At 50.1% G+C, this 12,629-nt stretch overlaps 1 protein-coding gene across 1 annotated transcript; it reads right to left on the reverse strand.

The window, feature by feature from the left end:
* Positions 1–10,732: 10,732 nt before the first annotated feature.
* LOC136163565 (uncharacterized) lies at positions 10,733–11,557 on the reverse strand. The gene has a single exon (XM_065927967.1). It carries the CDS (start codon positions 11,555–11,557, stop codon positions 10,733–10,735), a length of 825 nt encoding a protein of 274 aa, XP_065784039.1.
* Positions 11,558–12,629: the final 1,072 nt, after the last annotated feature.

The raw sequence follows: 12,629 nt of genomic DNA on the forward strand, positions 1-12,629 counted from the left end.
TTCCAGTGAGTCAGTTCTTCAGATCAGGTCCACAGCATCTGCATTTTTTACACTTTCTCACACACTAACCACAGTGCCTTACAGAGGACACTATATGAAACTGAGTTTCCCCTGACACACCATTTTCCTGTCATTCACAGATCAACTTTGATTCACATAAATCATAGCCCTGGTACCAGAGACACACCAACCCAGGCCCAGACACAAACAGACACTGCCAAAGCCCCAGTCACAGATGCTTGGGACTGACGGCAGTCCCTGATGACGCAGACCCACAGACATCACACACGGCCCTGACACCAGGCCTCCCCAGGCCGTGGGCTCCTCTGCCTGAAAATTTCCAGGGCAGCCCAGGCTGATGGGTGGAGAGAATACTGGGATGTGTGAGTGTGTGTGTCACACAGAGGAAAACACTTTGAGTAATGATAGACGGAGGAGAATAAACCCGAAGTTTCCATTGTTTCCTATGAGAGTTGCTAGGTTCCGGAGACTCGTGGCTGGGTTTGCAGCCAGGATCGAGGTGAGTTGTGGACAGAAGGAAATGTCCAGCTCACTGGGCGGCACCAGGCCTGGCTCCGGAAGGCGTGTTCCCTGTGATAGGGGCCTGCAGGCTTCCAGCCTTCTATCCAGGAGATGAAAAAACACTGGCATCCTGATTGGCACCTGGGGGATTGAGAAAATATTGGCATTCTCACTACCAATTTAGATAAATGCCCATCTCCAAAAGACTAGGTTCTGCTCCACCCTGTGGGGTGTATCCTGGAGACCGGCTCAGAGTTGTAAAGAGCAGACTGGACGTCCACAGTGGTCTGGCCAACTCCCTGGCCCCAGCCGATGCCAGACACAGCTCTGAATAAAGTGTTTCTGCTCCAGATAGGAAGGTAGCGGTGGACAGAAGAGGGATCCCGGATCTTGGTGCTCTGTGTGTGTGTGTGTGTGTGTGTGTGTGTGTTAGTTGCTCAGTCTTCTCCGACTCTTTGCCACCCTATAGACTGTAGCCCGTCAGGCTCCTCTGTCCATGGAATTCTCCAGGCAAGAGTACTGGAGTGTGTTGCTGTTTCCTTCTCCAGATCTTGGCACTTGGTGAACCCCTAATCTGCTGAAGGGAAAAAGGAAGATCCAGTCCCTGTCCTCAGATTGTTCTCAGTCTGATGGAGAATCCTGTCTGTACTGCCTTGCTGTGCAGTCTTGAACAAATTCTTCAACCTTTCCATGACTCTATTTCATCATTTGGACAAAAGGCGAATGATGTTAAGACCTCTCTCAGTCACCATGCTGTTATGAGGATTCAAATGAATTAATTAATTTATTTTTTAAAAAAGAATGGTTTCCTGGGACATGCCTGGTGGTCCAGTGGCTAAGAATCTGCCTTCCAAGGCAGGGGATGTGGGTTTCATCTCTGGTCGGGGAATGAGGATCCCACATGCTGCAGGGCAACTAAACTTGCACGTCACAACTAGAGAGTTGGTGTGCTGCAACAAAAAGATGATTCCACATGACACAATTAAGACCCCATGTGCCTCGTCTAAGACCCAGGGCAGCCAAATAGATAATAAAATTAAATACTTAGGGAAAAAAATCAGTTTGTGGCACATGGTAAGCCCTAAATAAGCAGTGACCATTTCTCTTACTGCTGTTTCTGGGGGAACTCCCAATCTGAAGAGGGAGATGTGACTCTGCCCTCAGGCGGCGCCAATCTGATGGAGGCGCAGTCTCTGCACCCAGTGTTACTCTCAGTCTGAAGGTCAAATGTACCTCTGCCCCCAAGGACTTCTAGTCTGATGGGGGGGTCCAGCCTTGCACTTGGGAACTCCCTATCTGATGAGGAAGGCTACAAAACTCCAATGACTTCAGAGCTGGCAGGTGGCCAGCCTCAGTGGCAGGAATTTTCCAAGGCCTTGCCTGGTCCGTGGAGGGTCAGCACCCGTGACAAATCCCATTTTGTGAGCTGCCTCAGTCTCCGTTCCCTACCTCGGGCCCTTTAAGTCCCAGAGCCTTGGCTTCGTGGGTGATTTGGTCATAAGCAGAGGAAAAGGAGAACAAGTAACTCTTTGTAGATGTGCAGTCAGGACTAAATCTCAGCTATAAGTCTTGCTTCCTAAAAGAGGCTGGGGAAAGAGCTGGTAAAGCTGACTAGACTGCAGGAAGGGGGCTGACGTGGAGGGCAGGAAACACGGCTTGTCGAGAAAGTTCCAGGGTAACTCCACCTACTGGAGGATTGGTCATCCCCCTATTTATGCTGCATCCTCTCCTTCCCACTAAGGGATTTGGCCGGCTCTGTTTTATTTTTGCTGTCCTTGGTATCTTTAGTAAATGTTCTCAAGTTGCTTTGTCTACAGCCTGGCTATCTCCTCACATGGCTTAGAAGAAGAGCAAAGGCAAGGCCTTGCAGACGCTAGTTGAGCTGGGGAGGCACCTATAATCGCACTGTGTATGTACTCATAACTCTGGGCAGTGGCCACACTCTCTGGGATGGAAACAACTCAAGTCTTGCACAGAGTTCCTTAGATAAGGAGAGACTACCAGAGTCTGGAGAGGGGAGACCAGCCAAACAATTTGGCTTCTGAAAAACAGGAGTCTGATCTAGGACCTCTAGTCTGATGGGGGAGGACAGACTTTGTGGGTCCCCCGTCCGCCGCTACAAAACCAATAGGACTCAGCTTCCCCTGGCTTCCTCTCCCACTCCAAATCTTTTCTCTGCCTCAGAGCTTCTTAACTCCTCCTGTATCCCTTTATTCATTCAGGGCTGCCGTGGACGGTGGGGCGGGTTGTTCAGTGAACAAGCGTATGCAGCCAAGGGAGGCCTGTTGTCGTGCTACATCTGCCCAGAGTGGGTACCTTTTGAGAATATGACGAAAAGCAGCATACGGCCTAGTGGTGGTGCGTTTCATTCAGCAATGAAAGTAAACATCTACTACGCACAAGTGTTATAATGCCGGTGTCAGAAAGCAGATGCCGGCAGTGTAAGGATATGTACTTGGGTGAGAATGTAGAACTGGAAATTGGTGTGAAAGGGAGTGAGGATGGAAGAGAGGGGATAAGGAGATGTTGTGGAGAAGAGGAAGAAGACGGGGGAGGACATGGTCCTAAGCAGGCAGTGAAAGATCACGGAGACAGAGGGACACTCGCAAGGTGGGAAGATGCAGTCCAGGCCAGCTCTCCAGCCACTTGCCTCCCCCACTGTGGTCATTGCACATGTCCCTTCTCCTCCGTAAGTGCGACTCTCACCCAAAACCCACCCTCTTTCACCCTGCTGCTCTCTCTCTCTTTTTCTTTTTCCTTTCTTTTTTAAAAAAACATTTATTTTTTTAAATTTATTTGGCTGCATAGAGTCTTAGTTGTGGCACGTGGGATCTAGTTCCCTGACAAGGGATCGAACTCAGCCCCCCTGTATCAGGAGCACAGAGTCTTAGCCACTGGACCACCAGGGAATTCCCATAACTTTCTTTTCGTGTTCACCTCAAACCTCATGTCACCATAGAAGCCTCCTCAACCTCCCGGACTAGATCATTCTGCTTTCCCACAACCTCCCTCCCCCATGCTTCTCCTTCTTAACATTTTTGACAACTGCGATCACTTGGAAGACCATCTAATATGAAGAGTGAAGACACATAAGGAAGGCAGAGAGCATGACTATCTGGTCTCCATCTTGTTCCCAACTGTATCCCCGGTGAAGGGCACAGCTCCTGGCTGAGTTGGCCCTTGAAAACTTCCACCTGAATGAAAGAACACACTGGTTCAAGCATGCCACAAGGCATAAATGTCCCCTTTCAGGCTGTGCCCGGGGCAAAGATCAACTCCCTTCACAGTCTGATCAGCCTTGAATCGCATTGAATCAAAGTCCCAGGCAGTGGGCAAGTGAGTGTATTTTATTACCGCCCTTTTCAGACAAGGAAACTGAGGCCCCAGGGATGAAGCAGCTTGCCTGTATCACACAGTCAGTACAGGATGGAGCCCGGAGTCGCATCTGTGTCTGTCTGACTCTAGAACCGCATTCTGAACTGTTCCCATTTCTACTTCCCACTGGGTTGTTCTAAACTCTGTCCAGGCAGAAGTGTGAGGCTTCTGAAAATGACCTTTGGGTTTGACCCCTCTTTCTTCCTCCTAGTATTCTCCCCACCCCCCCCCCCTTCATCATTATCAATTGCTTTGTTTGCTAAGCTTCCACCCTGGGGCCCAGGCCCAGAGGAGGGTTCCCATGCTGTACCTCACGGATCACTGGCCCTCTGAGATGCTCTTTGGAAAGGGGGTTCCCTGGTCAAGAAGTTTGGGAACTCTGTTCTCTTTCCTGCACCATGGCCACCCCAAGGGACCCCAACACAGGAAAGTTTCTGAGCAGGCCTCCAGAAAGTCTCCTGTCCAACTCTGCTCAACTCAGCATTCCTCAACATATTTGAGAATGGAACCCACGTGTTTTTTTGAAAAACCTTTCAACATCTCACAAGACGGGTGTTTCTCAGAACACGCCTTGCAGTTACTGCCCCAGAGTCTGGCTCCTGATATGACCATAAATGGTCTCTGTAATTTGAATTTGTCCCCGGAGCCCCCACGCCCCTCCAGCCAGGCTGGAATTCCTATGGCCTCCATACACCCCCTCACATTCCTGCCCGGCACCCCTGCTTCAGCTCTAGTGTCTGTGCGGGGGCTGGAAGTTGGAACTCCATAAATGTTCATTTTTCTTCCTTTGGCACTACACATATGGGTGTTTTCACCCTCTGTGATTGACATATGCTAAAGATTTCCGGTCTTGCTTTTCTCACTTAACATTTTCATTAAACACAGTTCGATGTGTCAGTCAAGACCAGGGCTACTTAAAAATGGCTCTGTGGACCGGAGCCAGTCCCCAAATTGTGTATTACCAGTCTGAGACAAGATAAGGAGCTTGCTCAGAGTCTAAATTGACTATGTCAGTAAGCACTTTGTTTAGCTCAGCCGACACTATTTTTTTCTTGGAATACTTGGTCCGTTTTGGAAGTGGCACATAGATTTACAATCTGGTACAAGCTCTTCATTGCAGATGGTAATTGTTAGCAATTTATGGGCCAGCAACTCTGAATTGACTTTGCACATAATATTTCTAATAATTATTTGGCATCTTGTCTCATCACCACACCATCATTCATTAACCCTATCCTATCATTGGATATTTGGGCTGTCTCTGGGTCTCTTTAGGGCTTCCCTGGTGGCTCAGATGATAAAGAATCTGCCTGCAAGGCAGGACACCCAGGTTTAATTCCTGGATCAGGAAGATCCCCTGGAGAAGAAAATGGCAATCCACTCCAGTATTCTTGCCTGGAGAATTCCATGAACAGAGGAGCCTGGTGGGCTACAGCTCTCGGGGTCACGAAGAGTCAGACATGATTAAGCGACTAACACACACACATAAACACCAGGTCTCTGTGATCCTTAAAGCGTTACTTTGAGCAGATACGTACACATCTGTGGGTTTACTTTTTGCAGTTCCTTCAGGAGCTTAGGGACCACAGATCTGAGGCCAGAGAGGTGGGGTAACCTCCGCAGGGTCACGAGTGGCAGAGGCTGGCCTCCCCCCCAGGCCTCCTGACCCCCGGCCCCTCGTTCCTTCCTCCAGCCCGCACTGCCCTTCCTACTGGGCAGATTTTCCATCCCTTTCATGCTTTTCTTTGCTGGGCTCTGCGCCTTCTGCAGTGTTCCCACATGTTGTCTTTTGGAGCTTGAGAGAAATCCTTTTGGAATGTCCTGTGCCTTCTCCCTGAGTTCCCGGCTTTGTTCAATTGTTCATGAGAAATTCCTGCCTTGTTGGGAGGGGCCCAGGAGGCTGTTAAAAGAGTTTGCCAAAAATGGTGGTACCAACTCGGGCAGAACACAAATTGGAGGCTCTGCCTCTCCCCATATTTCAGCTTTAAAAAGGGCCATGTGAATGCAACTGGTGGGGAGGGTGTTGCCCACTCCTATTTCCTCTGTAGAGCAAGCAGCAGTTATGCTCAGACAGAAGAGATAGGGAGGGATAAAGCAGGCCTCAGTAATGAGGGGTGGGGTGGACCAAGGCTTAGAGGGTTAGCTTCAGAGATGAGGAGAGATAAGGGCGGGGTGAGGGTAAGGAGTAGGATGAGTGTGTCTCTCCCATGCGCATCGTGGTAACACAATGCATTTATTTTCTAGAAGCATAGCATCGTTCTATCAAATGATCTGTTTGAAAAGGGCCACATAGGATTGTTTTAAATAAACAAAAGGAATTCTAATATCATGCAACTATACTTGGTGTTACCAAAGGATGCTACCAAAGGGACCAGTGGATTAGGCAATTGAGACCACAGGTGGGCTTTCAGGAAATTTCTCCCTTTACTATTTCCTGGGGAGAGCAAGTTTCAGGTGAATGTTCCCCTGTTCAGAACACTGGTGCTGGGAGCAGCCCAAACCTCTGGGTTAAATACCATCATTGCTTTGTCTAAATTTCTACATACTCTGAAGGCTATGATTTCCCCCTCTTTCTCTTGGAATCTGTTCAGCAAATACCAAGAAAGAAACTATACTTTGGATGGGAAGGGCATTATGTTGAAGGGCTGAGCCCTGGGGTGGAATCCCAGCTCTGCTATTTACCAGTTGCTAGGGTTTGGGCATGTTGCTTTCTCTCTCTGAGCCTTAGTTCCCCCCTCTATCAAATGGGTACTAACCTAGGCTCTCAAAGAAAAGAGTTCTGTGAGTCTATGTCTTAGGCCTTGGCAGCATGTCTGACATACAGTCTGGGTGCTCAATGATAGTGACGTACGTCTATAAGCTGTGAAGAACTTTCCTGGGCCACCCTCAGCTTCGGGGACACTTACGCTGCTCTGTACCCAAACTGGCCAGCACGGCAGGCTCCTGCGTTGTTCTGCAGCTGGAGTGTGGCCTCCTGTGTGCATGGGTCCTACAGAGCGTGGCTTGAACAATGGGCCTGGGGGACTTTCTGTGGCCTCTGCGTGACCACACAGAGCAGCGGACCTTGTCTAAGAGCCTTGTTTTCTTCGGACTTGGGCTGTGACTGCTGGGATAGAATCCTGAGTACTGAATTTCTAGCCTGAGTGACAGTGAGGCCAGGGCAGAGATCCTGTCCCTTTCAGGTACTATCCAATCCTGAACCTTCAAACTTGAGCACCCACTATGCACTGTGCTCTGCACCGACATCTTTCATTCATTGATCACCCATTGTTTTTTTCTGTAAGATGGTTTTTTTTCTGTAAGGTGTTAACGCAAAAAAACCTGAATGAATTCTGTGGCCAACCTAATATTATTATTGAGTGCCTGCTTGGCACATAGGACCCTATAATGAAAATGTTGATCATTTTTGAAGAGCCCCTGTGTTCTATGACTATAACCATCTTCATCATAATCATGTGTACCTGACCATTCTGTGCCTCAGCTTCCTCATCTATACAATAGAGACAACTCTTCCTTGAAGGATCGATGAGATGATTGAGTTAATACGCACAGAGCCCTTAAAATGATGCCCAGAGTACATCGAATAGCTTAATAAATGTTGGCTGTCATGATTAATATTATCAGTTGTTGAACATTAATTATATGTGGGACACTGTCATTATTCTGAAAGTAATAATAGTTAAGGTTTTCAGTTTCAGTTCAGTTGCTCAGTCGTGTCTGACTCTTTGTGACCCCATGGACTGCAGCACGCCAGGCTTCCCTGTCCATCACCAACTCCCAGAGCTTACTCAAACTCATGTTCATTGAATCAGTGATGCCATCCAACCATCTCATCCTCTGCTGTCCCCTTCTCCTCCTGCCCTCAGTCTTTCCCAGAATCAGGGTCTTTTCTAGTGAGTCAGTAGTAATAATAGTTAAGGTTACTGAACACCTCTTGGGCATGAGGCCTTGTTGTTGTTCAGTTGCTCAGCTGTGTCTGACTCTTTGCGACCGCATGAACTGCAGCACGCCAGGCTTCCCTGTCCTTCATCATCTCCTAGAGCTTGCTCAAACTCACGCCCATTGAGTACGTGATGCCATCCAGCCATTTCGTCCTCTGTCATCCCCTTCTTCTCCTGCCCTCAATCTTTCCCATCATCAGGGCCTTTTCAAATGCCTTTTCAATTACAAGGCCTTGTAATCAATGTTAATATAAGAACTGAGGCCCACTTGTGAGCCAGAACTGGGCTAGATACTGGAGACCCCAAGAGCAATGTCCTGGGCAAAGAACCTATAATCTGATAAGGTGAAATTGGACAGTGTTGAAGGTGGCCATCTCTGGGAGAATCAGAGGTGGCTTTTAGGCAAATATGGGCTTACAGCAAGAAGGGGATGCCTTTGAGTTGCCAGAGGGATGGTTTAGGAATCAGGACACCTGAACTATCTCTTCAGCTGGACCAAAATGGAACCCAATGAGCTGTATTCCCTGTGAATGTTCACCTGGGGAATGGGTTACTGGGGGCCTGCAGACCCACCAGACAAAGGCCAAAGTCTTCTTCCTGGGGAGAGAAGGGATGCAAAAGCAGAGGAAAGAGTGGCTGCCCTGCTGAGCTTTGGAGCCCGGGAGGATCTTCCCGGTCCTCCAGAGATGGAGCAAAAGTGGAGGTGAATTCAATGGGCTAGGGGTTTGGTGCCTCCTTGCTTCCTCTGTCTTGGGACCACTGTGTCAGTCTCATGGAGATTCACACTTGCTGCCTTCTCTGCCTGCCCACAGGGCTAGGCCTCAGCCAGCACTTCCTCTAAGAGTCATGGAACCTGGTCGATCACTGGGTTCTGCATTATTTCAAGGTCAGCCCACTCCATATTCTGAGTTGCCTTTATTGGCCCTCAAGTCCTGCAAGAAGGGACTGGGCCTGAAATCCGGAGCCACAAAGAAATGGGGCCTAAACAGCCCCTGGGCAGCCTGGCAAGATGGTCAGGACTGAGGAAGCCTGAATTCTTGGGTAGAGGCACCCTCAATTCTCAGCTCGGGAAGCCCCAGGCCTGGCATGGGACTAGGAGGAGAGACTCAGAAATATCTAAGTCTGAGGTCCCTTAGGGACCATCAGAACAACCCCACTCATGTTACAGGAGGGGAAACAGAAGCCTGGAGAGGGGAAGTGGTGTCCCCAAGGTCTCAAGGCAGGCGGGTGGCAAAAAGAGTTTGGAGTCCAGTCTCTAGAGTCCTTTATGCAGGAAGATGGTGAATAACTGGGTGCCTTGTGATGCCTGATTCTTCAGCACCCAAATGAGTTGAGTGTCTAAAGGTTTGGAGCCCTCAGTGGTCCAGAGAATGTTTTCCCAGACAGTGCCACCAAGAAACTTGGGACTACCTCATTCTGACCCTTCCAGCCCTTACCTGGCCAGGACAGACCGCTCTCTGCAGTGTCCCAGGGAGGGCCGTCCATCCACCTGCAACCATCCCTGGGTGCCTTTCCAGTGCAACTCACATTCACCATCAAGGTTTTCTCTACATCCACCTTGGGCCTTGGTCATTGAAACCTCATCTTTAAGAGAACAAAAATAGGGGCTTCTCTGGCGGTCCAGTGGTTACGACTCCATGCTTCCATGGCAAGGGGCACAGATTTTAGCCCTGGTCAGGGAACTAAGATCTCACATCTCGCATGCCTCAGTGCAAAAAAAAAAAAAAAAAAAAAGACATAAAAGGACAAAAAGCACTTAGAACAGCCCCTGCCACGTTGTAAGTATTCTACGAGGGTTTGCTATCACCATCCTCATCTCATCATTACTACTTCTACCTTTCTGCTCACATGGAGCTGTGCTAAAGTCAATAACAATCCTGAAAGAAAAAGAATATGAATCGGGAATCAGTAACAATCCTTTAAAGAAAAAAGGAAAAGAATGTGAATAGTGGTTGGGAATGAACAGCCTCAGCCAAGGCTAGGAAGCTTCCTAGCCTCACTTCAAGTGATTCATTCAAGATATGAGTTAGAGATCCCAAACTCAGATCTGTGGGCCTCACACATTCAGCCTGCAAATGCTCTTGTTCAGCCTTCAGAACACTATATTTTTGTTTTTGTTTCGTTTTGTTTTGGCCATGCCACACGGCATATGGGATCTTAGTTCCCCAATTAGGGATCGAATTTGTGCCCTCTGCAATGGGAGAGCGGAATGTTAAACATTGGTGAAAGTCACTCAGTCATGTTTACTCTTTGCGACCCCGTGGACTATACAGTCCTTGGAATTCTCCAGGCCAGAATAACAGAGTGGGTAGGTATTCCCTTCTCCAAGGGATCTTCCCAACCCAGGGATCTAACCCAGGTCTCCTGCATTGCAGGCAGATTCTTTACCAGCTGAACTACCAGGGAAGCCCAAGAATACTGGAGTGGGTAACCTATCCCTTCTCCAGGGGATCTTCCCGACCCAGGAATTGAACCGGGGTCTCCTGCATTGCAGGCGAATTCTTTACCAACAGAGCTATCAGGGACGCCCCTTAACCACTGGACCACCGGGGAAATCCCTGCACCATGATATTTTAAAACCTGTTACTAACATATAGAAAACCAGATTCCTGGGTTCTCTTGAAAAGCAACCACCTGTTTGAGAGCTGGGTTTAGATGAGGTATCCCCCTCTCCATCTAGCGGTGGGTGGTCTCTACCGCTGCCTACCACCCACCCCCTTCACCCATTCACCTTGACCTGCCCCACCTTGTAGGTCCTTAAGTGTATATCCCCTCCATCTAAATAGCTTCCCCCGCTCCAGTGGAGGCTTGGAAGGAGCATTTTGCCACAGACAATTTATTTTCCGCAACCGCGACCCGATGGACATGTGCCCTCTTCGCGGTTGGCGTCGATGTCACCACCAGCTGGAGGGTTTGGAGATGGGCTCAGGGGCTCTGCAGCCCGAGCGGATTGCTTCCCAGAACTTGGGCAGGCGACCTAAGGAAAAGATCCCGTTGCCGAACAGAGGGAGCTCAGGCAGCTTTATCCCCGGCCTCTGGTGCAGGATGGGAGTGAGGTTCCGGCTCTGAAACCCGCGAAGGCAGCTCGTGTTGGCGGAGTTATCCACGTACTGCATGGCGTTGACAGGCCTGCCGGGCGGCACCACGCAGGTGCCGCCGCAGGGGCAGCCGAAGGAGGCCGCTCTGCTGCTGGCGGTACAGCAACTGCGGGCGGACGCGTGGTCTGGGTGGTCCAGGGGGATGGAGTTGGCGGCGCGCTCCAGGTAGTTGGCCGCAAGCCTCGGCAGGATCGACTTAGGGTAGTTGCCGTAGAAGGCATTGGTGGATCTGTCGAGGTAGCTGATGCCTTTGATGAGCTGATCCAGGAAGGTGGGGTTAGAGGGACCCAAGGGGCGATCTGTACAGAGCAGGCAGTGGGGGTTGCCGCGACACGTGGGCTTCCTGGCCACCTTGGGGCCCTTCGCCAGGTGGCTTGTCTCCACGCACTTGGAGTTGTAGGGCCGGCCCATGCAGATTCTCCTCAACGGCAGTCTGGGGGAGCTCCGCCTGTCGGTGGGCTCCGAAGGGTTGCTGCTGGCCTCGGAGCCGCTCGGGGTCCGAGAGCGCTTGAGGTTGCTCGCCCCGGGCGTGCTGGGGCCGTGGGGCCAGCCTGGAGTCTGGGCCGTGAAGGATGCCTTGCGGTTACTGGGGCTGGGACGGCCTGCTTGGTGTCCAGACATTGCCCCTGTCAGGCGGACGAAGCTTCGTGGTACAGAACTGCTGAAATCTCACCTAGAGACTGGTTCCCTGGGCCTGGCGGGGAGAGAGCTGGGTCAGCTCTCCTCGGCTCCCAGCCACCTCCCGCTGGGCTTTCCAAGTGTCCTCTCCCTCCCCATCTTCCTCCCCGGCCCAGGGATTTTTCCAACGGGAATGCAGTCCCCTTGGTTCTTCAGAAAGTGCAAAGGGCAGGAGATGGAAAGGGAGGCAAGACCCTGAGAACAATGGAAGTCAGAGGACCCCTTAGAAAAAGTGGGGCAGTCTGCTTTTTCCTTTCGCTCTAGCCCATATTCTGAAATTCCCGTTCACCTTTTAAGCAGGGACTCCAGAAGACCACAGAGTCAAAGGACTAAATCTCTAATGGTGAAATTTGAGGCACCAAGACACACATTCTTTGGAGTAACATCAGATAGTTAATCACCCACCACACCATACACCCTGGTACTGAACTATATATCTTAGAAGCAATGCGATATAGATGCCTTTTCTTTGCCAGTCCTTTGCTTGTACCTTTACTTGTAAGTCTTAACTACAAATCTAGGAGGCAGTTATTATTCTACTCCTATCTGACAGATGGGAGAAACTGAGGCTCAGAGGGTTGACGTGACTTGCCTCAGATCACATAGCTTGTGAGTGGCGGGGGCCAAGGTACTATCTTGAGTGTATCTGATGACCCCTAAAAGATAGTGCTGTGTTGTTGGGGTGACTTTATCCTGACCACCAGTCTACTGAGGAAGAGTTCTCATCTCACCTGTTTGATGGGGGCACCGATGGGGAAAACCAGATGGGGAGTGGTGCCTGCTAACCCTGTAACTAAGTTGATCTTGTCTTCACAAACCCCAAGGGGAGAGGCCAGGAGATGCTGTATGTCTACTAATGGGGCTGGACTTGTGAGACAGAAGTTTCTAGAGTACAGTATTTGGTCTTCGTCTTCTCTGATGAAGGGAGATGGTCTCATCCACCCCACAAAAGAAGGGTTCTTGGGGTTCCTCCCGGTCTGAAAGCGGAAACTTCCCAGGGACTAGGGCCTGTCCT

This window comes from Muntiacus reevesi, chromosome 3 (genome assembly GCF_963930625.1).
Source record: "Muntiacus reevesi chromosome 3, mMunRee1.1, whole genome shotgun sequence".
NCBI classification, from domain to species: domain Eukaryota; kingdom Metazoa; phylum Chordata; class Mammalia; order Artiodactyla; family Cervidae; genus Muntiacus; species Muntiacus reevesi.